Source organism: Onthophagus taurus, chromosome 6 (genome assembly GCF_036711975.1).
Source record: "Onthophagus taurus isolate NC chromosome 6, IU_Otau_3.0, whole genome shotgun sequence".
Classification (NCBI taxonomy): Eukaryota; Metazoa; Arthropoda; class Insecta; order Coleoptera; family Scarabaeidae; genus Onthophagus; species Onthophagus taurus.
Genome location: NC_091971.1, coordinates 14,732,039 through 14,754,045, shown reverse-complemented (window position 1 = coordinate 14,754,045; position 22,007 = coordinate 14,732,039). Strand labels below are relative to the sequence as shown.

Here is a 22,007-nt window from a genome sequence, read left to right as displayed (position 1 = left end):
GAAATTTCTTCGATGGCGATTGTTGCAGAAAAATGGTAATCGTGGTAGAGCAATAATTAGTAATGGAAGTAAGAAAGGTTTTATTGCATCACGTTGCGGTGAAATATGCAACATGAGGAAAGGAACGAGTTGTATAAACAAAGTAAAGGGTTAGATACATTCAACGTTTATTGGCAATATAACCACCAAAAATGGTCTAAAAGGGTGACGAGCAGAATAATTGAAATTGAGAATCTGAATTTTCAAAATGACTGACTTAATTTAACATCGGATGTAAGTAAATCTCCAAACACTTCAATAAGTTATATAACAGAACCAAAAGGAAATGGATAAAGTTTTGCAAGATCAATTTTTTTAGTTTACCTATAAAAAGTCAATAAAATGATGTGATTATAATTAATAGTAGAGATATCGTCTAAAATATTAGCTAGATAATACACATTAACAAATGTTACATATCAAATTACAACTAAGTGTTGTCTAACTTCGTCGGCCAGCCGTTGTCATGCTTCCTCATCAGGTGTCCAAACCACCTTAAACCACTCATTTTGACTCTGATAGTCTTTCTAGATCTAGTGTTACTAGTGTTCTTCCTAGTCTCTTTTTAGTTCCTCTTGTTATGTTAGTGTCTCACCATAGACTATTAAGGCATCCTATAATTTTCCTGCTTTCAGTTATTCTATGTTTTATCTCTCTTTCCCCTATACCATTCCTATACTCCCAAATACTTAAATTCCTCAACTTGTTTAGTTGTTGTATCGTCATTAATTAATATTTGAAATTTAGCATCGCTATTAATCACTAGATATTCTGTCGGAAAAGAGACAGAATCTCTTTTAAGCTTATATGCATCCCCCACTTCTCTCTCTTTATCATAAATTCTAAATCAGATGTGTCCTGCGCTAACACTACCTGGTGATCGGCAAATTGTAGTGAAAAAAGTCGGTGGTTATTTCATTTTAATATTTCATTTTTTTACTAACATACCTTGTACGCTTATTTTCAGCTAACATTGAAACGTACAACGGGTTAAAAGATCTAAATATAAAAATAAAGAAACTACTATGTCACTCTAAAAATTTTAACAATTCACAATTTGAATCGTTTGCCAATTATTACACAACCATCTAATATTACAAGTTATTTCTAGTCTAGTAGTAAAACAACGATAAATAGCTGCTTGGGATTTATTTAAGAAAAAGTAACATTCTTATTACATAATCGCTTCTGGTCAGGGTCTTTTTATGTACATTATCTAAAATTTCATTCAAATCGAGTACCGTAGACGTGCCATTGTCATCATAAATATTTCAAATTTTCCATATTTTTTTTTGGTTATTATGAGAGTTTATGCTTCTGTACCTGTTGCTTGGGTCGCTCCAGATGCAACAGATTGCGAATCAGAAGCAACCGAAGCAGCTTCAGGTTTATCCGCACAAGCTAACGACGGGAACTTCTTGTGTAACACTTGTCTATATTTCGGGTGACTAATACCGTATACAATAGGATTATAAACTGCGTTTGCTTTAGCAAAGAGGGAACACCAAATAGTTCCAAGCGGTGTTACTTTGCCCGTTTCAAAAACACCAACAAAATTCGTTACTAAGTAAGGTGTCCATGCCATAAACCATAAGGAAATTGTCATTAAAGCAACTTTGGCCAATTTACATTCAGCGCTTGTTTGCGCTTGTTCTGAAGATCTTAAAGAGGCAACATTCATTTTCTTGGCTTGTTCTCTCATTGCTTCTTCATGAGCACATACAGCCTGAAAGAAATTTTTAATTTAATATAGATACATCATATTGGTGATAGTTACTTACTTGCACAATGAAGAAATAAGAGTAGATTATGGTAAATAAAGGAAGAAAATACACGAAACAGGCATAAACTATGAGATAGCTCTTGCTAAGCCAACTATGACTCAAGTAGTCGGTTCCACAAGACGTCATATTTCCTTCGGGGACGTATCTACAGCACAAAAATGTTTAAATATCTAAAATTGTTTAATTTTTACTTTTATTAAATAGATACCTGTTCCATCCCAACATAGGCGCAACTGTCCACCCTAAAGAAAACAACCAAATTCCTAAAATTTTTAAGAAAGCTCCCCCTTTTGTCATCGGTTTGCCACTTAAGCCTTTTACAATGACATTGTATCTATCTAAAGCAATCATAGTCATGGTCCATATAGAAATAGAACCGAATAAAGATCCGGTCATTCCATATATTTCACAAAACGTTGGGCCTTTTTAAAATAAAATTGAAATTAATCTTATAGATTTAATTTTTCTTTTCATCTTACCAAAAACCCACGTTTCAAAGTAACAATTAACCACCATCGCCGGAGACATAAAAAGCATCATCAAGAAATCGGAAATTGCTAAATTGACCACTAACATGTTTGAAGGAGTCTTCAGCGATTTTGTACCGCTGAAAATGTAAATAACCATTCCATTTCCGGCTATTGAAACAACTCCTAATACTCCAATAACTAATCCTAGTATTGCATGCCAAAGTGGGTTCATTGGTGGCCATTGGCTCCAATATTCATCCACCATTGGAACCATATCCGGAAGAACCTTATCGAAAACCGTCATATTGGCACCACTCATAACTCCCATTCCTGGGAAACCATGAACTCCTCCGGCTCTTGGATCGGGCGCGGACCATGCAGAAAACTTTGAAGCTCCAAGTACCGACATTTTGGATAATGGGTTAAAAGAAACACTTCTTGGTATTGACTAGGGCACTAGCGATCGGTCGCCAGTTTGAAAAATAGGAAGCGACTCAATTCCATGTTGACCGTTTATGTTTTTATACATATCCAATGGTTGTAGTAATTTAATAAAAAATTATAATCCTTCGGCTTAAGAAATGCTTCTCGGTTCAGTTTTGGGGTTTCTAATAATCTCGTTATATTATAAAGCATAAATCTTGAAAACGAGTCAAGGTTACATAAATAGGCATAAGGAAAATTAACTTAATAATTAATTCCAAATCTAAGAAATTAATTATTAAAGATGTAAATAAAGATACAAATTAATATTTAAAATTTAAACACTTTATTTGAAATAATTAAATTTTCCGCCAAATATTATTAGTTCACTTTTTATGGCGCTTTAGTAGTGACATAAATTTCGCGCATGCGCAATAACATTTCTGTTACCAAACCGACGCCGGCTATCTCCATTTTGTCGTTTGCTTGAAACTGACAGCGTTATATATTCTTTATCTTCAGTTTCTCCGAGATAATTTTAATCTGGTAAGTTTAATTTTCTATAAATTTTATTAGAATCCTGTTAAGAAACGTCACAGTCGTTTGCGACATCATATAACCTCAAAATGCTTAAAGGTCATTAACATTTGTTGGACGCATTTTTCAGTAACAATGGCTGATGGTACCAGCCCCGGCACAACGACAAATTCTAATCCTCCCATACAACGATCCAACAGTGGAAATGTCTCTGGAGGAGGTGGTGGTGGTGATCGAGGTAGTGGCGGGTCCAGAGGTATGCGTGGTGGAGGCCAACGAGGAGGACGCGGAAATTACATGCGTGGACGGTAAATAATCTTTAAATTAAAACTATAAATTGTGTTTTATGTTTATTATCATTCAACCTATGTTATAGTACAGATTGTATAGAATAATACAGATGGAGAATTTTGTGTTGGACGTTTAGATGTGCTGTAATACCTTGAACAGGCGTTTGTAAGCGTCATATTGAGAGTGTGTTTACAAAATTGTTATGGATAAACAGGGTGGTCCATTAGTAATGGGACACAGAGCAACAATGAATTCCTTACATCAAATTATTATGATTTAACCCAATTTATCCTTTAATAATTTCGTTTTTTCTTAAATTATGAACATGAAAGCTAGTACATTATCATTATTGACTTCTATTATGTTATTTTAACAAATATCTGCTGCATGTTTTCCTTCTATTAAAGCTTTCTTGAGTGTATATGCACGTCATATCATGCTGGAGCATTATTTCATAGTAACAATAACAACAAATCTTTGATTACAATAATATTGAGTGTGCACTATTTGATTAAACAAAGACTTTTTCACCAACAACTAATGTTTATTGAGCATAGTTAATCTTAAACAATGATTGTCTTGAAAATAGAGAACTTTAGAGAAGATTGGTAGGTCAAATTTATGTAAAAATGTCTGAGAAACTGTATAAAGTTGTGCGAGTTGTAAAAATTCTAATGATAAATAGGATATGACTACTTTAAGAGAGGTTTTTAGGTTGTTATAATTTATTGCCTTAAAAAATGATAATGTACCAATTTTCATGTTCATAATTTAAGAAATTATTAAAGAAAAACGAAAATGAAATATTATCTGTATCTGTTGTTATTATTAACAATTGGACTAACATAAATTGGGTTAAATTGTATTAATTTAATATAAGGAATTCACTGTTACTCTGAGTCCCATTAGTAATGGACCATCCTGTATAAAACAACTAGTTATTAATAACAATTTCAATATTTATCAAAAAAATGTCTTCCTGTCTCAAAATCTTAGGTCCATTTGAGTATAAATTATTTTAGTTCCTTTATTTAATTAAAAAATTATATTTATTAATACTATTCTAAAAAACTTTCTAAAAGTTCTAAAAATGAATGAAAGAAGGGTGATGTGAATTAAATGGATATGGTAAATTAAAATACAGTATGCAAAATCCATATTCGAACACCCACCAAAAAAATATAAAATCACGAATTACTCAAGAATGGTAGTAAAAATTTCATATATTTTTGATGATTTATTTCACTTAGAAGAGTAAAAGCAAAAGTGAATGTCTTGGTTACCTATACAGTTTAATAACTGTACGCGAAAGAGCATTTTATTAACAGTTGACAGCAAAAACTGTATTCCACCCAGTCGCAAGATTGAGTTTTTGTGTCTGATAACTGCTGTTATACAAGTTTTTTTAATCGTGTTTTTCACCGTTTTTTTTTTCAAAACACCTCAAAATCTGTAGAATTATTATAAAAATTGCGCAAAATTCGAAGTGGATAGAAAGTAAACTGAACTTTCAAATGAACAAAGAAAAAAAATAATAAAATTTTATATAAAACGAAAATCTTTGCTTGAAATCGTAACAATAATGAAGCGCAGCACCTCTAGTACACAATACGTGGTGTGGAATTATAAAAAGACGAGTGAAGTTAACAAAGCACTACGAAATGTAATCGATCAAAGCTAACAAGAAAAAATCATTCATTCCTACGTCGTTAAATCCCTAAGGATCCTATTATAAGTGCTGTGGATCCTACAACAGTCTGCAACAGGTCTTTGGTGTTTGTGTTAACCTTCAATGGCGCAAAATTATATTAAAAACTTATTCATAAGTATGATTAAAAAACGAAAACGGTTTGCATTCAGTCTTAAGTTGCATCAGTTTAGAAAATTTTGGAAATAAATTTCGATATACAGGTGTGTCAAATGTCTGGAATATAGGCAATAACTTCACAATTTGTGGTTTTAAAGAAAAATGTTTCAAATAAAAAATTCCTAATTAATTGTGGCACATTTTTTGGCTATACTTGCTTGTTTACATTGTTCTTTGTTTCGTTGCTATGGCAACCAACATTGTTTAATAGAGCATAAATCCTCTTTTTTAAAACCTTGAAAATTTTAACATGTTATTGGATTTTACGCGTCTCACTTTTCACGCCAGTCTACGTCTGTTTACATTTTTATAACTTGTCTATATTCTTTATTGCGTCTGTTTCTTCGTAGGTGTTAATCTTGTCTAAAATTTAACGCTAATATTTAAGAACTTGTCAGTTTTAATTAAAATTTTTATCCTAAAAAAGTGTTAATGAACCGAAACAAAACATAACATCATAAATTAGTTTAAAATTGCTCATTTTAATTTGTTTTTATTGAATTCGGAAATTTTATTCAATTCAATTTAGATGCGCATTAAGACCCACCAACACTTAGAGAGTTCCACTTATTTAAACATACTAAAATATTGCAGTAAACTCATATTAAAAATCCTTGTATTTTTTTGCTATCTTTAGTGGAGGTCCACCAGGAGGTCGTGGAGGTGGCGGTCCAATGATGAGAGGTGGTCGCGGTGGTCCAGGTGGTCGTGGGGGTCCTCGAGGGGGCCCTCGTGGTCGTTTTGGAGGACCTCAAGGTGGTGGTGGTCCATCTGGTGGAGGTCCATCCGGACCTGGAGGAGATAATCAAGGACCACGAGGACCTATGGGAGGTCAAAGAGGTGGACCTAGAGGTGGAATCGGCGGTGGTGGCGGCGGATTCCGTGGAAGGGGCGGCCCACCAAGAGGTCGTGGTGGACCAGGAGATCGTGGTGGGCGTATGAATGATAGGGGTGGACAAAGAGGAGGACGTGGAGGATTTATGCAGAGGGGTCGAGGTGGTCCGATGGGATCAGGCGGTGGTGGTCCACCAAAAAGAGGACAATCTGGACAACAACAGGGTGGACCAGGCGCGAAAAGACCTAGATTTGAAAATGGTGGCTCTACAAACGGATTTGGCGGACAAAGGTAGTTGTTAAATGTATGAATTTGGTCGAAAAATTTTGATGTTATATTTTCATAGACAAAGTTATGGATCTGCTAATACTGGAAATCAAGGACAAGGAGGATATAGCCAGCAACAACCTTACGGACAAACGCAGTCGTTTGGAAATCAAAATCCCTATGGACAAAGTCAAGGTGGATATGGAGGAGGTGGCGGAACTGGGGGATATGGAAGCAATCAATATGATGGGGGCAGTTACCAACAAAGTTATCAATCTGGTGGAGGCCAAGGTGGTGGTGGTGGATATGGAGGTGGTGATAACTATGGACAGAGTTATGGTGGAGCTGGAGGTGGTAGTGATGGATATGGCCAACCAGGTTACAATAGTGGAGTCAGTGGAGGTTACCAAAGCCAGTCGACTGGATTTGACAGGGGAGGTTATGCATCAACAGGTGGCTATGGTAAGTGATTTTGTTTTTATGGCCACTTTTGTAGATGGATATTAAAAATAGATATGATTAAATGAGAATTTGAAAAGTACAGTTAAATGAAGAGAAACGAATGATTAAAAATGGATATGTACTTTATATCATTTATAAGACAAGCCACCGTTTAAGACGATTCATTAAATAAACATTAAGGGTTTAAAGTGGTGAAGCATAAATAATTAATGCACAAAAGATTAACTGTATCTAGTTTGCTACTAATACTTCTTCCTATATTGGCTTATTTATAACAATATTAAATCATTTTGTAGTGAATGTAAAGAAACATTTTTTAATTGTAGGTTTTAGTAAACATTAATGATGTTTAAACATCCATGAATTACTAAGAAAAATACTTTTACTTAGAATATTAGTAGTAGTATATGTGCTGCATGTTGAAATATCATCTAATCTTGATCTATAAACTATGGGTGGCTTTAAGTATAAATGTTATATAGTAACAAATAATTATATTAAGCAAAATTAAAATTTGAAAGCCTTAAGAGGCTAAAATTATAAAACGTATTATTTTATAATGGTTTCAGCGCATATATAAACTAAAAACTGAACAAAGAGTGGCCAAGAGGATTTCCTAAAGAATGTGTGTGATATCCCTGATAAACATTACACCTATCATGATAAGGATTCATTAATTTATTATTATTAGTGTTCTTATATGTATAATATTTAAGTTAACGCATTAATAATACAGGTATATAAATAATGCGAAGTTTCTTTTCGTTTCTGCTGTTGAATTAAAAAATAAAACAATTAAAACTAATTTGAAAAAAAAATAAATGTGTTTAAGGATCTGTTTTTCTGTACATGATCTGGAACAGTTTCTGCAATTATTTTCTACTTGAACATTTCAGGTTCATCGAACCAAGGTAGACGCTTCTAATTATCTCACCAAGGCTATTAATTTAAACAGAATTCAAGATAAAAATAGAGTAATAAATAAAAGTTAATTAAATAGTTTATAAATACGATAATTATCAAGAATGAACAAAATGTATATCGTTCAATAACGTTTCCATTTTGATATTTGTGGAATTGAGAGATCGTTATTTTATTTCAGTTATTATTTTTTTTTTTTTAAAGATGACCATTTTTTTGGCAATATGATTTTAATGAATAATTTTTTCATGTGTCTGTGGACGTGTGTTTATTTAAGTAGATTAAGTGTTTAAATTAGTAAAGAAATTCTCTGAGTGACTATCTTTAAAATTTTTTTTTTTAAGCGTAGAATGATTGTTTTTTTGTGAAAATGTTTACATAAAGATCAATGAGTAACTACATACAATTAAATAACTAAATATAAATTAACTCAATATTTTATTTTTTTATTTTCCTTTTTGGAGGTGACAAAGAACGAATCGATCGTTTTTTAAATAATCCCAGAAGTCTACACGACAAATAATTGTATGATGATCTTGTAATAATTTATTTCTTCCATACTTGTATGTAGAAATTTGAATATTTACTTGTAATATAATAAAAACGAAAACTAATTGTGGATATTATGTTTATTTATCTTTGAAAAAAAATCACTATTACCTTTTTTAGTTTTCTTATTAAAAATACCAGTGTTGGGTAACGCTTAAAATGCTAAATAAAAAGTAACGTCTTTTATTACGCCACACTGCAAAATATTATTGAATAATAATATATTTAGATAAACAGGGAGTTTTTTTCTTTCAAAATTTCTTTGACATCCAAAATATATAACATAAACAAAATGAATTATTAAAAAAATATATCTTTAAAATAGGAAATACCCAACACTGGTAAAGTTTTACAATTTTTACTTTCTTTCATGGAAACCACAACCGCCTCTTAGAAGAAAATAAAATTTGCGACAGATAATTAAAAAAAATCACCAAGAACTAAGTGTAATAATATTTAAAAAGGATTGTGCGATGTTCAAAAATTAATCGTTGAAGGCTCGAGTGCAGTAAAGAAATTAAAATCAGTCACAAGATGATGAAGATTAAAATGTTCACATAAGTGGCATTAAATTCGTTAATAAAAATACGTTACGTACGTATTCATTTTAACAAAAAAATCTCCCTGTATATGGCCCCAAATAAAGCTATTTTCTTTAAAATAGCTAGTGGATGATTCTTAGGTAAAGTATAAACACAATATTTTCATTATTTAGTTTATTTTCTGATCAATTTGACAAAAAAAAAGAAAACGGTGAGCTAAAACACGCTCCACGTCTACTTACTTATACTTTTGCTGCTTAATCTGATTAAGTAATAATGAATAATATTTTTTATCTTTAACAAACACTTGTTAAATGATTAAAAGGGAAAAAATCTTTTTGTAATGAATTAAAAGCACGAAACGAAAGTTAGAAAACAAACTTTAGGGATCCATTAAACTCTATTAGTTTTAATCCCGTTTTTTAATTGTCTTTTCTTTTTTGTAATATGAATATTTGTTTTAACTCTGATCTTTCTTTAGGTTGAATGAATAACCTTTCACCCAAGAGTCAAGATTTTTTTTGGACATGGACAACATTGTTCCATCACAACATGAAACGAAGCTTATATTTGAACAGGATGTGAGAGAGTGAATGAAAATAATAATATTTTTGAAATAATAAAGAAACAAGTTTGGTGAGATATACAGATTTTTTATTAAACCTCTTAAAATATTTTTTATTCCTTAAAGTTATTTATTTTTTAATGTAATTTAAAAATGATTATGGCTGGTTAGCTAACGTTAAATTCGATATCCTCAACCAGCCATTAGCGACCCTAAATGAATAAATAAAATGAAAAGGTACTGTAACTACAATTAATGATTGAGCTTACTATGGCAAATTTTTAATATTAAGCTCTGATTAATTGATTTTCCATCCTCTATAATAACTAATTGATTATTAACCATTTGCTTTAAAATATTAGTGCCCAACTTCTCTCTATTGATCATCAATTAAAATCTATTAGTATTAAAATAACAATTTCAACTTTTGTTCAATAAAATAATCCATGATTGTTGGAAACAACGAATTCTGTAAGCTTGATGCATATCAACAGCAATTATTTCGGTTACTAAACACAAAAATATAACCAGAAGGAATAATCTGATTGTTCTCCAAAACGCATTATTGATTATATAGGGTGTTTCAGGTTTTTGTGGCAGGACTTTAACAGTTGATAGATCTTTTAAAATTAGCACAAAAACGTCATATAAACATAGGTCGACAAATGCTTTGTTTTGGAGATACAGGTGTTCAAATTAAATTTTTAAATTAATTTTTATTTAATATTAGACGTGTATTTCAACAGATTCTGTTCAAATTTGGTATATGGAAGTTTTTTGATAATCCGCTTTTTATTATTCGATACAGACCAATGTTTTTAGAGGATAGTTAAAGATAGTTAAAATAATGTGTACCATGGAAACAAAGTAGGTAAATTAACTAATGTAATAATATGTTTTAGTTTATTAATGTTTTTTAATCTAAATAATAAAATTTAAAAAAATGTTGAAAAGGTAGACTGCTACATCCATTGTATTTTTGTAGCACACTACGGGTTGGTTGCCCGCACTCTACGTCACACTATTTGCCACGCCTGGTAACTGTCTGTGTTTTTAGAGGTAATATGATACACATTAATACGCATAAAAACATAAAACTTCAAAAATAGTATGAATACCTCTACGATATAACCTCTAAAAATACACAGCAAACGCATAGACCACAACAACAGCTGGAAGTGGAAAATGGTGTGACGTAGTTTGCGGGCAGGTTGTCACAACAATGGATGTAGCAGTCCTGTTAGATTCTACGGTCTTTGAGGGTAATATATTTTTTAATTGGTCAAATCTACTCGATAATCATAACTGATTTTTATCTTATTGTCAATTTACTTTTACCATTAGAATCTGGTGGCGAGCGATAAATTTTCATATTGCCAATTCAACTGTTAAACGTTGAAAAAAAACTTACTACTAATAGGTTTACGTTATATTTTGATTTTATGGTTCCGTACTTTACACACATACACACAAGTAATACATATACTAACTCAATAAAGTCTTTATAGACAGGTAGAAAGATACACCTGAAATACTTGTTCAGATTTATAAAAAATTGTTAAGAATTTGATCTGTAACATTTATTATAGTGTTACATGTTTTTGGAATTTATAAATAAATACTGAACAAACTATAAAAAACAGTTATTCCTGTCCTTAACGTGTAAAGGTGTCCTTCCTTCTGGTTGTGTTTCATTTATATGTTACATACACGTTTATATTAATTCCACTTATTGTTTATATAAAAAACAAATTTTGTTAAATATTATTAATAATCTGTGGGATAGATTCTATTTTTAAAAACTGCTTTTAATCATTTAGACATTGAAGAGACCAATTTTTGAGTAATTTCACTATCTATTGTCGAATTTTGCTCTTCATTAAATTTTGTAGATGTGGAATGGGATTTCTGCGGTATGGTTGGGATCATTATTTTGTTGAAATATACTAATTATATCATCTATAAACACAACATTTCCTACTGCAGCAAATCACATATGTACAGGGTGGTTAAAATTCGATGTCCGAATAGGCTATCTCGTAAACTATAAGAGTTAGAAAAAAAGTAGTTTACATGTCTCGATCTCTTTTTTTAAATAAATTCCAATGTCGAAAACCTCAAAGCGCTATCGTCTTTTGTTTTCCCCCTAGAGGCCAAAATTGAAAATATCGTAAAACCCGCAAGTGCAATTATCTTTTTTATTATTATAGGTGGAGTATTATATTATAACTAAGACATTATATAGACACTTTTTTATAGAGAATTTGATGACGTAGTCAAAAAATTACTGATTTGCTAAAATTAATGTTTTTGAAAATGTGTTTTTTAGTAAATTTTAGGCGCTTTATTTTTTTATATGTAAATGTTTCTTCTTAAATATACAACCATAAACCTATATTTATGGATTGAATAATTTGTGAACTTATTGCTGTTTAGGATATAGCATTTTATTCCTTGGCTGTTTTCGCACACGTTGTTTGATACTGCACGCTCATTACAAATACTTAAAACTTTAGGACGTTCTATACGAGGCAGTATATTTTGTGGATCTCGTTTTGTTATATTGTTACACCGGGGTTGATCCATCAAATAGAATTCGCCTTCCTTCGGTGGGTTACAGTTTGTTAGGTATAGTCTCTTGCCACAGGTTTACAGTTCTGATGTTTAGTAGTTCGATGTTACAAACAGACTGCTCTAATTGTCACATTAATTTTTTTCATCGGAATTACGGCAACATCCGCGCCTGGATCCGCCTGGTTTCCTCGATGTCCCATAGCACATTTCTTTTCCATATGCGACAATATTGATATTATATTGTTATTGTATTGATGAGCGCAGAATTGAACTGTGCAAAATCAACAGCAAATTCATTAACTACGGAATTGATAACAATTTTTTTGTATCAACGCGTCTAGGGAATTAACCCCTTGTAATACAATGAGTTAGGGTCATCATTAAAATCATGTGCCCCTCTGCAGACTTTGACGAGTCTGATTCATCAAAAGCTGTTTTCAACACTGTGCACTCTTTTTCAGCTTCATTACAATTTAGTTGAGCGAAATTAAGTAAATATTTTTCGGATGTATCTAGTTTTATTTGTACCTTTTCTTCTTTCTCTTATATCTTTCTACAACAGTTCAAAATCTCGACTAGGATGCTGAACTCTAGCTTTCGTACCATCTCTTTGAGGGTCGTCCAGGAGATCTAATTCCATGTTGTTTTCCTTCTCTTGCGGGTTTCGGCAATCTGTGTTCTGGCTTTCTCCCGACATGGCATTTCCTTCGCTTCTCATGCGGTCTAGCAAAGAGTAGCCACCGATTGCTCGAAATGTTTTCATCTCTCTGGTTCGGAGAAGTCTTTTGATTGTGTTGTTTTCCACCCTTATTTCATTAACGTACGTTATCACTATTTGTGTGCTGACTTCTTCTTTCAGGACTCTATCAATCGCATAACCTGATCTGTGGTATGATGTAAATCATTAGTTTACAACTTCTTGGTTCTTTGGCTATTGTTAGAGTTTGCGTTTTCTGTACTGAAATATTCATATTATATGCAATCTTTAGAGGCTATTCCTTCAGGCTCACCATGTATCATCGTCTCTTCAATTATTTCGTCCATCACTAAATTAAATAAAGCCGGACTGAGGCTATCTTATTTATATGTCAAGGTGTGCGGAGAATTTGCAAAAAAATGCAAGCAAGTTTTTCATTACCTATTTTATCACCTAGTTATTAAATTGTGTACGGTGACTTTATTGAGGCAGTGTACATCAGATTAATACTAAAATCTAAACACTAAGACACTAATACTAAAAACATTAATTCTTAAGGAAACACCTAATTTAATAAAATAATTTGCTATCATGATAACAAAACTGCTGTTTTTTAATAAAAGGTAAGTCAACTGTCATTTGGACATTGACAAGTTAAACCCTGATTATACAATTCTTAGATAAACTATTGATATGATTAGATGTACCTGTAGAGTACATTTCGTGTAGACAGCATTTCATCAAACGCAACACTTCAATTACTTGTTAAATTTAATTGGTTTGCTTGTCCAAGAAATGAGACTATCAAGATGGTTTCCTATCATCAGTATCTAATATCTCCCCGTACTTGCCATTACTTACCGTTATTAAACTACACATATAAAAAAACAAAAATGAGGTACACGCAATTCTTGCGGAATGGTAGTTTGCATCTCAAGTGCTATTGGATCAAATAAAAGTTTTCAACTTCGTCCACTATTGCAACCTTTTATTTTTGGCCCTCTTCCACAAACGATGTCAATGTCTAAAATGTCACTACTCCTTCTTTTACTGCAACTTTGAAAAAAAAATGAAAGATGGATTCATTACATAAACACCCACTCAAAATTAATTTCCAGAAATTTAATAAATAGACATATTAACGATGACATATTAATTAACTTTGATATCGACGTCGTCCAAACTGTATAAATAAGTAAAAAAGAAGCCGTAAGTGGTGGCCCTTTATCCTCAATAAAACCACCATTGATATCAATTTGATGCATTAAGCGCCGGCACGTTCTCCCGGGCAGCACCTCTTTATCAATTGCGACAGCGGGGGGCGCGCTCGCGTCGCGCGTAGGAGGAACCCCCTTCCCTCCCTTTATGATTTATTGTCGGCCGTTCGCCTAGGCCAAAGATTTATCGTAATAATTGTAATGACGGGGCATTAAAGTCATCCGGGATGCAGATGTGCCGCTTCTCTACTTTTCCCTCCTCTCTCACTTTATATCGTCAGGGCAGGATTAAGCACTTTCATTACCAAACAAAAAAATTCAAACTTTTTATAATTTGAAAATTACTTATTTTTTATATTCAACATTTTATATTTTTCAAAATTTTTTTTAACACCTCCTTTTAAGTAGGGTTTGTTGATATTTTCTTGATTTATTTTTATATATTTATTATATTATATTTTATTTATTTTCTTTTGATGATAGTAATTTTATCAAAATCCAACCCTGCATCTACAGAGTATAATCTCGCGCGATTTGCGATGCACCGGCATACTTATTGTAACGTGTAGGCGTTCAAGTAATATAATACGGCATGAAAGAGGCCGCTTTTACCATCGTTTCTTTTTTTAAAGTCTATTATTTATCCCTTCCTCCCGCTCGGAATAAAGGTGCGAGATTCATAACGATCCTCCCGTAAAGATATACACGAGGAATCCTTATGAATACGAAGGGAAGGTGTATTTATGGACCGCCACATAAATAAAACACCCCCATTCCTGATTCGGTGTTAAATTATTACCAATGTGGAGGAGAAGCAAACCGGGAGGAGGAACGCGAAAGGCTTGGTAATGGTAATTGTCGTGTTTTTTACTAGACAAATATTAATGGAATAGAGTTAGGAGTGCGGTCGAGTGCAGCTTTTGGCTTTCTGGGCTTTCATCAGCTTGATTAGATTTAAATTGCCCTAATAAATCAAGGCTGAAGCGACTCTAATGGCCGCGTTATAAATGGATGGCTTCGATTCGTTCTCTGCTGGCTTTGGCTCGGACGGTCGCGATCCGCGTCAGTTATTTTAATAAGGCAATAGACCGAGGAAGTTTATATGGTGCTGACGTTTTCAAGTCATTGCCGAGGCAATGAACTTTTAGATAATCATCTCAATGAAAATATGCAATGCAATAATGTTGCAAAATTTTAGAGACAAATATGTCTCTAGAAAATAATAATCATTGCTAGTGGATAGAAGTATCATCATTCAGTGTCATTTTCAGATGGTTTGTCTGCACATATCCAATTTTCCACGGTATGCCTTTTGGTCAACGGTGTAGTGCCATCGGTCCTCAGTCACGTGGAACGAGACGCAAAAAAAGGACGTTTTGAGCGTCGCTTGGCGTCCAAGTTGGCGCCGCAACTCGCACCATTAGTCGTCCGCCGTTATTATGGGGATCTATAAAAAGAATACTTGAAGAGAAAGACGAAGCCGGAGGGTCCTTTTTGTTCCTCCCCGATTTGTTGTGCAATTACCTTTAATGTGCCAACGGCGATGATTGATTCAAATAAGAAGCCATAAGTTAGCATTAGAAATAATATAGACTATTGAATAAGTATCTTTTGTTCTATCACGATTCGCAAAAAATGAGAAATTTCCGAAGCTGTCCACGTCATATGAAATTGATTATAATTACTTTTTTTATTTTATAAATGCCAGGAAATTTATTTTACCAAGAATGGCGAAATCGAAAACTTGGATTTCTTGTTCAATGCCACGTTTCTAAATTCTGTTTAAATAATTAAAGATGTAAGGAAAATTTATTTTTTTAATGCGCATATTGAAATATATTAGGAAACGTACAAGAAATGTCTATATGAATGAGTGGGGGTAGAGTACTTTTCTTTATGATATCCATACGGTTGAATATCGTATGTTTAACGACCAAACAATGTAAATAATAACATTTTTAACAAAACCAGCCGCTTGCCTTGCGTTTATACAGTGTGTTAATTAATTATCGTACCCGAGGTCATCATTGCAAGTATGCAACCAACTACACGATTTGTGTATAGTACCAATACTGTGATATTGGTTGCATACTTGCAATAATGACATCGGGTACGATAATTAATTAACACACTGTATTCGGCAATAGAAACCCTGATGTTAAGCTAAAGTACAAAATACCCACAACACACACTCTTAATTTTAAAGTTAGAAATCGGTATATACCGGTGTTATGGGTTAATGTGTCATTACTGTGTTCATCATTGTTCAGACGACGACTTATTATTTTTTTGTTCTTGCGTTTTGTTAACCTTGTATGTTCTAATAACAGTTTATTAAGTGCCGTGTAAGTTAATGTGTACTTATGTTAAGAAAATCTGTAATTATGGTGATATCTGTTTTTTCTTTTAAGCCAAGATTAAATGCCAGGCGACTTTAACTGAATATAAATGTAAATTGTTTTCAATTGGCCTTGAAAACATCAATACACCTGTTAAGAAGTTTTCATCTAATTTTTACTATGCGATTATTCGGAGTTCCATTGATTGGATTTCAGATCACGCAGAAAATAAGACATATATGCAGAATTCAAATTGATGAGTTGATGCAATTATTGAAATGTTTCAGCAAATTATATACAGTTATATACATTATTTAAAGCATTGCATCAGAAGAGATATGCAAATTATATACAGAATGAAGATTTCAAAACATAGACCACGTTCAAAAACAAATATGCGTACTTTAAAAAATTCATCAAAACTCTTAAAGATAAAGTATAATTAACTGTTATACTTATCGATGAGTTATTTACATACTATGGATTTGGCATTCGTTGAAATAAAAAATCAATAAAATGACTTATTATAAAATATGGGGTAATGGATAAAATGTTTTGGAATTAAATGGATCTTGAATTCAAGGAAACTTATCGAAATTTTCAATTTGAAAACAGTTTTAAATCAGATAATTAGCTGTCATAAGTCCTTCTCAAATATACAGGTGTCTCAAAATAATGTACTCACATTTTAACTGTCGCTGCAGGTGTAATTAATTAATCACAACATGATAGGAAATTAACTTAGTTTGGAAGACAGGAAGTTTGTCCTGAAATGTTATTGGAAGACCGAAAATGCAATTGAAGTGCAAAGACGATTCAGAAGGAAATTCGCAAAACCGCCACAAACGCGACGGATCATTAGAGCTCGCATTAGAGACTAATTTGAAGCAGATGGAACCGTCCAGAACGTCAACAAAAAATGTTCTGGACGACCACGGACATGCTACATTCCAACTGTAATCAATGGTCTCAACGAAGACAATACTGACTGGAAAGTTCAATTCTGCGAGCCTGGCAAAATGTGCAGAAGATGGTTTCCACACAAAATTGGGTGGAGCAATGAGGCATCTTTTACATCCGTATTACAGGTACTGGAGTCCTGTAAATCCTCATGTAACACTTAAACATTATGTAAACTTACCAGGAGTAACAGTGGTGTGGGATATCCGCATTGGGTATCATTGAAATTGGAAAATGTCGCGATTTTCCTAATGACTGGTTCCGTAACGTTTGCGAATCCCTTGGTGCGCGTTATCATTTGCGTACATGATTTCTCAATTACATTTGTCTTCTGTATTCGAAGCCATTCCATTTCACTCTATGTGCATAAATAATGTTTTTCTTGTCATTCGAAGTGTGTGTACATTTTTTTGATACACCCTGTAGTTTTTATATCTTCAGAAAGGCTAAGATTCGTTTGTCATAAGAAATTAATGTAATATTAAAAAAACAATCTTTGCACACATACTCTATAGTCATTTTCTCTCTATAGCTTGTCGTTTTGTGAAAGTAGATATTTTGTCTGTTGACTTCAAAAGGTGTGTCTTTTTACCATGTAGAACATGGACATGTTAACATGTCAATCAATTTTCCTATTAGTTTATTGCAAATTACCACCGCCTTCACATTTTTTCCACATTGTCGAAGTCGCGAATCCATCCGCTTCTCTACGTGGTCAATGTACTCTTTATTGTTGATGAATGTTATAAAGGATATGTCGTTGAAACATATCCTTTACCACGTCTGCAGTAGATTCCTCATGATTCGCGCAACACTGATCTTCGTGGCTTGCTTTCCATTCATTATACTCATCAGTATATTCTTTTAATATCCAATATTTGTAAATTTTGCAATATGAACATTTTACAAGAAAATTCACTATCTTGCCTGTGTACCACTCATTAAGCGTGGTTACAACTAATAAAGAAATGAATCTACGCTTTATCCACGTTCTGTCTCTAGATACTGTGAATCGTTGTATCGCAACATTTCTGAGCACAATTCCTAAGAGACTTAGTGTAAACAAGAATCGTCCATTTCCCTAAGCACTTACAATCAACGGAGACGCCGGCATCAAAACAATATCACACGACGAAGATATCATTTTATATTTCTGTTAACTTCTGGCGTTTACACTCCATTGTCAAACATTTATATACAATAGGCATTGTGATTTCTTCGTCATTCAAGTAAAACTACCTTTCTTCTTCTGCACAATTACGTTTATTAGTGTTCAAAAATTGGTCAATTATGAAAAATACTATTGATCAAATTTATGTTTATTTACATGAAAAGTTATCTTTAACTTCACTACTTAGGCTTAACTATAAATCGACTGATTCAATAAAGCCATCAATGCTCGTTATAACTCTCCAAAACTTTTCAAATCTGTCGCGAAGGGTTTACGCACCTTGAAGTATTTAGTGCGATCAAGGAGAGCAGCGTTGTGGGCTTGCGTTCTTAATAATATTCTGCGTCGACGACTTTAATTTTATGCAGGTCAAACAAAAATAAACCATACAAGAAAACCCAAATATTTTTAGCTTCTCACCTTGTTTTATTTAATTAGACTTAGGACAAATGCCTTGGAATTATGAAGTTTCTGTAATATTTCGAAGTGTCCCTTGGGGGGATTATCAATCAAGCTAAATCCTTATCCTATATAATGAATACGATAAGTTTTAATAGAATTTAGCCCAGAAATCCATTTCTATTGGAATATATATCTGTTCTCATGATGGCCTGTAAAATTACTATTCAAAGTTTTCATTAAGTATGTGTGCAAAGTGTTCAATAAGTATGGCTTAATATCTCCAAAAGTACTTGTCGCGTCAACATAAAATTTGAAACGTGAATTTGAGTAAACAAAATGTTAAACTGTCAAACTTTTCAAGGTGTAACGCCAACTTGATTTTTTTAAATAGCACCAATGTTTTGATAAAAATAATTACACTCACGAATGCAGAATAAAATAAGTTTTCGAATGATGTCAATAAGTTTTTGACTAGTTATTTAAAAAAAAATCAAGTTGGCGATGCATCTTGAAAAGTTTGACAGCTAAACAGTTGAAAATTTTTGTAACGAAAGATATTCTTTAGTCAAATTCACATTTCAAATTTCATGTTGATCCGACAAGTGGAGATATTAAGCCAGTTCCATAGTCAATAAATATCTTGTATCATCATCATATTTTAGATGACTTATTGAGCATTATGAGGATGATGGAAAAGTTAAGCATTACAATTGGGTTGAATAGCAACAATTTTTGGCGAAATTTGTTGAATCTACAGGAACACAAGGTCGATGGTTTCATATAAAGTGTGGTTTTTAATTTAAATAGTTAGTTTTTGTTAGCTGTCAATTCACATAATACTTTTGATTCACACTCCTCATTGCATTATATAATTCAATTTGTTTACTTTTCAGCATCTGGCTAGACGGTCATATTGTAATGTCATCTCTCATAGGTGTTTAACTTGGAAATTGTATCATTTTCAATCTTTTACTTTAGCCTTTACGATATACTTTTTTACAATTCATCACTATTAATAACTTAAACCCTTTCATGGAATGGATATTTGCGGGGGGTGAAATTTGATAAAATTACCTATCGGGGTGCAATAGATCCTTAGGGTTGCGGTGCAAGGTTGGTTCATATGCCTTTTTCCTATTCCTCCATCCACCTCTTCCACTCGCTCCGGTGCCTGGCTACTTCCCTTTTATCTGCTAAAGTCTAATTTCTGCTATTCTTTTCTCCCACTTCTTCCTTCCTAGGTTTTCCCCTCTTTCCCTTATCCTTATTCTTTGCTTTAAATACCGTTTTTACTATTGTATTATACTCCATTCTAATTATGTGGGCGTACCAGTTTAGTTACTTTCTCTCTATTTTGCTGATTGTCTCTTCTTGATCCACTCTCAGTCTTATTTGCTTATTTCTTATCCTATCCCGCTTCGTCTTCCCCGCTATTTTCCGTAAAAACTCATTTCCATTGCCGTGATCTTTCCTTCTTGTTTATCTTGGAGTGTCCATGACTCACTGGCATATGTTAATATTGGGATTGCCACCGAGTTGTACACTTTCAATTGTATCTTTTTATCTATCTCCCTATTCCCAAAAATATTTCCGTTTGTGGTATGATATACGTTGTTTGTTTTCCTTATCCTTGCATTTATGTCTAAATCTATCCTTCCATCTTGTAATATTACTGCCCTTATCACGATTTTACATTTATTTACGTTCAATTCTAGGCCCATCTTTTCAATTTCTTCTGTTCATATTTCAATTAACTTCTTTGCCTTTTTATGATTTTCTGCTAATATAGCTTTTACGATATACTTTTTTACAATTCATCACTAATAACATAAACAATCATTCGTTGAATTAAGGAATAACGCAGGGGTTGCAAAACGTGCACACGATACATACTTAAGGTTATTGACTTATTGACAACTGTGATACATTGAAATTTCAAATATTGCTCTATCCCATTTTCTATTAATGGGTTAAAGATTTGAGTGTGATGACCTACGAGTGCAACGCCAATAACTGAAAGTTAACACATTGAGTGTCATGAAAATCACTAATAATTTCTCATCATATTTTCTAAATTGATTTATTTGTTTCAGGTAACTTTTTTATGTCACCTTAACTATGCAAATCAATCAGACTAAAAGAGATATGAAAATCTGAAGGAAGTTTGAAAAAGATGATTTTTTTTAATTGAAAACTTAAATAAATTGGAAAATGAAGGTTATATTAAAATTGATGGTTCTTCCTATACATCCAATACCTGATCGTAAAACCTACCTGGGATATAGACCGAAATTCGTCCCCCATCCATCATAGCAGGAGGCTTCGGGCCAGCTTTTCCTTCCTGCTCTAAAAGCCGACCCGACTGGGCCCGCACGCCAGTTTGTAGTTGCAGTCGGCGGTTTCTTCAGTAAGCGCACGACCGTTGCGCGAACAAGTCGTACGCTTTAACGTTATTCGCGTATCACGTGTTTTTCCGATTCTCATACACACGTTTTCTAAATATTTACAGTCTGCGTTCAAGACGTCTTAACCTTTACCAGGTCAAAAACAACGAAGAAAACCCCGTGACTGTTTATTATTTTGGTAAGTTATTTTGCTTTCTTAAAATCCTTTTTTTCCTACTTATTTTGTGGAAAAAACATTGCTGAGAATTGTATGTTTTTCTTATTTATTTATTTTATCGGTTTCAATACTTGGCGGTGTATCAAATTCCCGAACGTAAACTATAGGTTTGGCAAAATCCCAAGAATTTATTTCCATAGATATTTCGTTCATCGTAAATATTAGTTGATCGGAAATATTGGGTTAACACAATTTTCTAGTTCGTTTTATGTTTTGCCCCCATCGGCTAATCTGCCTTTAATAGTTCATTTTATGGGCCCTGATTTAACTTATTTGCATATAAATTAAATGTATAAAAGCCATCTCGATTGTAATTAATCCACTTCATAATAGCCAAGTTTTAAAATATGAAATATTAAAAGCAATTTTGATCTATAATAATGTGAATTGTCGTATGGTTGTTTCGATTTTCGTTGTTTTCGAAAACAAACAACCCGAACACAATAAAATCCCTTTCGAAAGCAAACCTGATC

General features: G+C 32.8%; 3 protein-coding genes across 6 annotated transcripts in view; 2 read left to right on the top strand and 1 right to left on the bottom strand.

The window, feature by feature from the left end:
- Positions 1-1,175: 1,175 nt before the first annotated feature.
- LOC111419538 (opsin-1) lies at positions 1,176-2,787 on the bottom strand. Its single transcript, XM_023052362.2, has 4 exons — positions 2,303-2,787; positions 2,032-2,245; positions 1,821-1,968; positions 1,176-1,765 (listed from the first exon to the last, which is right to left on the bottom strand). Exons 1-4 carry the CDS (start codon positions 2,700-2,702, stop codon positions 1,349-1,351), a joined length of 1,179 nt encoding a protein of 392 aa, XP_022908130.1. The 5' UTR covers positions 2,703-2,787; the 3' UTR covers positions 1,176-1,348.
- A 364-nt stretch (positions 2,788-3,151) lies between these two features.
- LOC111419523 (uncharacterized) lies at positions 3,152-9,631 on the top strand. Of its 3 annotated transcripts, none has more exons than XM_023052342.2 (5): positions 3,152-3,262; positions 3,384-3,561; positions 6,049-6,537; positions 6,593-6,975; positions 9,469-9,631. In XM_023052342.2, exons 2-5 carry the CDS (start codon positions 3,389-3,391, stop codon positions 9,471-9,473), a joined length of 1,050 nt encoding a protein of 349 aa, XP_022908110.1. In that variant the 5' UTR covers positions 3,152-3,262; positions 3,384-3,388; the 3' UTR covers positions 9,474-9,631. The 3 variants fall into 3 exon arrangements, with proteins under 3 accessions (XP_022908110.1, XP_022908108.1, XP_022908109.1); XM_023052340.2 differs by lacking the exon at positions 9,469-9,631 and adding an exon at positions 7,872-8,517; XM_023052341.2 differs by lacking the exon at positions 9,469-9,631 and adding an exon at positions 7,545-8,517.
- An 11,672-nt stretch (positions 9,632-21,303) lies between these two features.
- The window catches only part of LOC111419532 (Extracellular sulfatase Sulf1), a 115,218-nt gene continuing 114,514 nt past the window's right edge, over positions 21,304-22,007 (top strand). For both annotated transcript variants that reach the window (XM_023052355.2, XM_023052353.2), the window contains exon 1: positions 21,304-21,495. The gene's annotated coding sequence lies outside the window, so the exon portion shown is untranslated. The remainder of the gene's footprint in view (positions 21,496-22,007) is intronic.